The sequence below is a fragment of the Terrapene carolina genome, unplaced genomic scaffold (genome assembly GCF_002925995.2).
Source record: "Terrapene carolina triunguis isolate 2854851 unplaced genomic scaffold, T_m_triunguis-2.0 Scaffold35098, whole genome shotgun sequence".
Lineage (NCBI taxonomy): Eukaryota > Metazoa > Chordata > Testudines > Emydidae > Terrapene > Terrapene triunguis.
The window spans coordinates 2,762,294-2,766,310 of record NW_020699449.1 but is presented as its reverse complement, the minus strand read 5'-3'; the positions used below and the strand labels follow the sequence as shown (position 1 = coordinate 2,766,310).

At 48.1% G+C, this 4,017-nt stretch overlaps 1 protein-coding gene across 1 annotated transcript; it reads left to right on the top strand.

Moving 5' to 3' along the window:
• The first annotated feature begins 516 nt into the window (after positions 1 to 516).
• LOC113405367 (cyclin-dependent kinase 4 inhibitor B-like) lies at positions 517 to 3,804 on the top strand. The gene is made up of 2 exons (XM_026646540.1): positions 517 to 645; positions 3,523 to 3,804. Exons 1-2 carry the CDS (start codon positions 517 to 519, stop codon positions 3,802 to 3,804), a joined length of 411 nt encoding a protein of 136 aa, XP_026502325.1.
• The last annotated feature ends 213 nt before the right edge of the window (positions 3,805 to 4,017 follow it).

The window sequence follows — 4,017 nt, the reverse complement described above, 5'->3', positions numbered from 1 at the left end:
GCTGTTCCATGGCTGGCCGCTGTTCGCCTGGGTGCGTGACATCAGCGGCTGGGCAAGTCAGAACACGTACCGGGCGGCTGGGCAGGGGAGGGGACAGGCGCGGGGCGGGGAGGTGCACCAGCTGTACGAAGAAAACAAGTCCTGGGCTTCTCCAGCGGAGCCGCAGAGGCGGTGTCCCTGCAGCCGGCACTCACCTCTCGCTCGGCGGTGCTGAACCTGGGCCGGGGCGCAGCGGGGGAAGAAAGAGGAGGGCGACGCGGGAGAAAGCCCGGGGAGCTGTTCAGACCCGCCTGCCCGGTGGTGGGCACCGCGGGAGCGGCAGCCACCCCAGGAAGCGCCGCTGCCCCTCGGGGTTCTCGGAGGAGAGGCGACCCGGCAGCCGCGCCGCGCTCTGATGGCTTAGGAGACCGGTGCGAGCTGGAGCAGCCCCGGGACTTTGCCGAAAGGGGGAAGCGCAAGACCGGGGCCCCGGACACTGGTGCTAATTGATGTGAGATCCAGCAGCGAGGAAGAGGCATGGGCCAGTCCGGGGCCAACGATATGGCCAGCGCCGCTGCCTTAGGGAATTTGGAGAAGGTGAGGGAGCTGCTGGACCAGAAGGCGGACCCCAATGCAGTCAATTCCTACCACAGGACGCCGATCCAGGTACAGGGACCAGCGAGAGGGTTCACGGCGAGCCAGGCAGGAGCCTCAGGACCCGGTGGGAGGTGGTGGTACAAAGAGGGGGGACCAAAAAGACTCCAGGACTGCAGGTGCTGAGCCCTTAGCACGCTCTGGTTTTAGGGAACGCAGCGCCTCGTAGACTCGGGCTCTCTAAAAGCCTCGCAGGCATTCTACAGCTATCATCACACACAGCAGCTCCAAAGTGCGGGGAGCGTCGCTTGTTACTTTCACCCCGGGCTGACTGCTCATAGCGTGGGGGTGGCAAAACGACACATCAATGTAGTCCTTCAGAAAGTCAGCCCATCCCCTTCCCTGATTGTTCTTTTCGCTATTTATTCGCCATGCACTCAATCATTCTTGCGGGCGATTAAAAAAAATTAAACCTGTTTTTGTTAGCGTGTGTCGCATTTTGTGACTGCTTTTACGCAGGGAGTGTTGTTTCTCATACATGTGCCAAAAATCACCCCTTCCGCCGAGAACGTAAAGTTGACACTATAAATATCAATGATAGCCCATAAAATCCAAAGGCGAAGCGGAATGGGAAATTCTATCCGGTGCATACAAACGCTAGACATTTTTTCACAAGATTAACAAAATGCTGAAATGGCGGTACACCATCTCGGTGGCCGCAGAAATATCTATAAGAAACAAAGTATTTAAAGTCATAAAACACTAAATTTGACTCCTCAGATAAACATCAGACATTATTATTCAGACTTGCATCTGAAGAAGTGAGGTTCTTACCCACGAAAGCTTATGCTCCCAATACTTCTGTTAGTCTCAAAGGTGCCACAGGACCCTCTGTTGCTTTTATCAGACATTATTAACATTCTAAAAGGACATGCTTCGGTTGGCTAGTTATAGATAAACATATAAATATATGCCCGATTTAATATTTATCCTCTAGTAGTTCTTGGTCATTTTCAGGGCCCGATCCTGCACCCCCTACTCAGACAAAGCCCCCATTTAGTTCTTTGGGGGTGATCTACATGAGGGAGGACAGTCCGAAGGAGTAGGCACCAAAGCCACAGTTATGAAATGATCGAAGAAAACTAGTTCATCTCACTTAACGAGAAAACCGAAAGTCTATTAAAAACACGACCTCCTTTGAAAGCAGTTTTAGTTTTAACAACCTATTGTTTTTATCTGTAACTGTAATTGTGACATGATGACTCAAACCCACCAAGTGCTTTAAATTCTCGAATTTCAATAATTGCTATATCTGTGCCTAAATATCATTTTCGGAAAGGGTGCCCTTTCATTTTAAATCTACTACAGGAAGTAGTGATATAATATTTTCGTCCGAGACCGAATACATTAACTAAACTATATACGAGTAGAAACACTAGATCATGGAGGGGAAAAAAGGGTTTGCGTTAGAGTGAGTTATTTATGTCATATATAGTGAAGTACAGACATTAAAAACTTTAATCTCCTGCAGGAGTACTAGACAGTAAAGTACATTCTAAATCTTGATTTCTACTTAGGTTCAGTTATTTATGTATTTAGCAAACGTTTATGTATATTCTCGCATAAAACAAAATTGGAATGACCTGAAAAGCTATTGTGTAAGACCGGCAATGACCATTTGTATTACAACATCAACATTTTACTGAAAAGGAGTAATTTATGCATTTGATAATATCCCTTCAGTAGAAATTGTGCTGCATCATTTAATTTGCTGCACTTTTGTGAAGTATCTTTCAGTATTTAGATTTCAACATAAAAAAACTAACTTTAAAAGCAGCAAGCTTTCCAGTATGGTTATAAAGTAAATAGAAATTTTAGTGTCTTCATGGCCATTTGACTAAGTTAAAACTGTATTTTAAATCCCTTAAGAAGAAACACATAGACACAGGAGAATCATTGTTTTCGTAAAGTCGTACCGGCAGAAAGCATAACAGCTGTATAAGTGCTAGTGAATGATCTGCTATTTTAAGCGCAGGGGTGGGGTGGGGGAGTTGGAAGTGCCATAAACTAAAGCAAAGTTAATTATTTTTAAATTGAAATTCAATATTTTTATACAGAGGGAAAGATTTAAATCTATATTATACCTACCATTCAAAAAAACAGCTTGGAGGTAGTTATTGCTTTTATTGTTGTTATTCTTGTGCGTGTTTATAAATGAATTTCCTGTTTGAATTTTGTATTTTCATAATGAGCAGCTTCTTACTCAGGTAACATTTCTGTTCGCCTTAACGGGAATTCTGCCAGAGTAAGGACTGCGGGATCCCGCCCTTTGGGTCCACCTAAGAACCCTCCGTTTTAGTAAAATGTCAGACTTTCCTAAAACCGGGGTTCACGTTTGTGCAGATAAATGGTCGGTAGCATTTCTCTGTAGATGTGCTCACAAGCTGAAAGCGTTTTCCCCAAATACATGGTGCGTAAGAGGGGATTATTTACAGTATATCACGAATGTGCGCGCCTGTATGCACACTGATGTTTTAATACATACATGAAATAATATACACATTTACATACCTCGGGGGACGGACACCTAAGACTTGATTTTCTGACCATTTCAAACAGCTTACCGTTTCTCTTGGTCTTGCAGCCTTTGTGGTATTCGGCGCCTTTGGAGCCTAGGAGGCGATTGACTCTGATCAACATTTTATTAACCTATCTTCCAGATGCCCTGTTGTAGGTACAGGCCTGATCCGATTCCCATTGTCTGTAATGGTAGTTGGATCAGGCTCAGACTGAAAATCACAATAGTTAACCCTTTGGCATTAGTTACAGAGAATCCAATCCTGCAGTTCAGTCCCTACCCAGGCTTGGCCACCAGTGGGAGTCTTGCCCGTCTAAAGAGTTGGCCAAACACGGAGTCAGTGACTGACGGCTTCTGCCCCTCTCCTCTAGGTCATGATGATGGGAAACACCCAGGTGGCGGAGCTGCTGCTGCAGAGAGGAGCGGATCCCAACCGCCCGGACCCGCGCACCGGCTCCCTCCCAGTGCACGATGCGGCGCGAGACGGTTTCCTGGACACCCTTGTGGCGCTGCACCGAGGCGGGGCTCGCTTGGATCTGCGGGACAAATCGGGCCGCCTCCCCATTGACCTAGCTGGGGAGAGCGGGCATCAGCAAGTGGTCAGCTACCTCCGAGCCCAGCCTGCAAGGAATGCCGCTCCGCCCCAGGCATAGGGCCCGGGCGGGTGGCCAGCTCCCTGCGGGGCTCTGCCCTGCTCAGCCACACAAAGCACTGAACTGCAGGCACCAGGTTCGGCTACAGCAGCCGGGTACCATCCCCCAGGACAGCTAGGAGCCGCCTTGTTACCCTGACACAGTAGGCTGGAAATCAGAGGGTGGCAGCAGGGGAGGCTGTGGCCACCACTCATTAGGTTGCACCCAATTTTG

Coding starts and splice junctions, on each gene's coding strand:
- LOC113405367 (XM_026646540.1), top strand. CDS start 517: ATGGGCCAGTCCGGGGCCAACGATATGGCCAGCGCCGCTGCCTTAGGG. Junction 646..3,522: donor ACCACAGGACGCCGATCCAG/GTACAGGGACCA, acceptor CCTCTCCTCTAG/GTCATGATGATGGGAAACAC.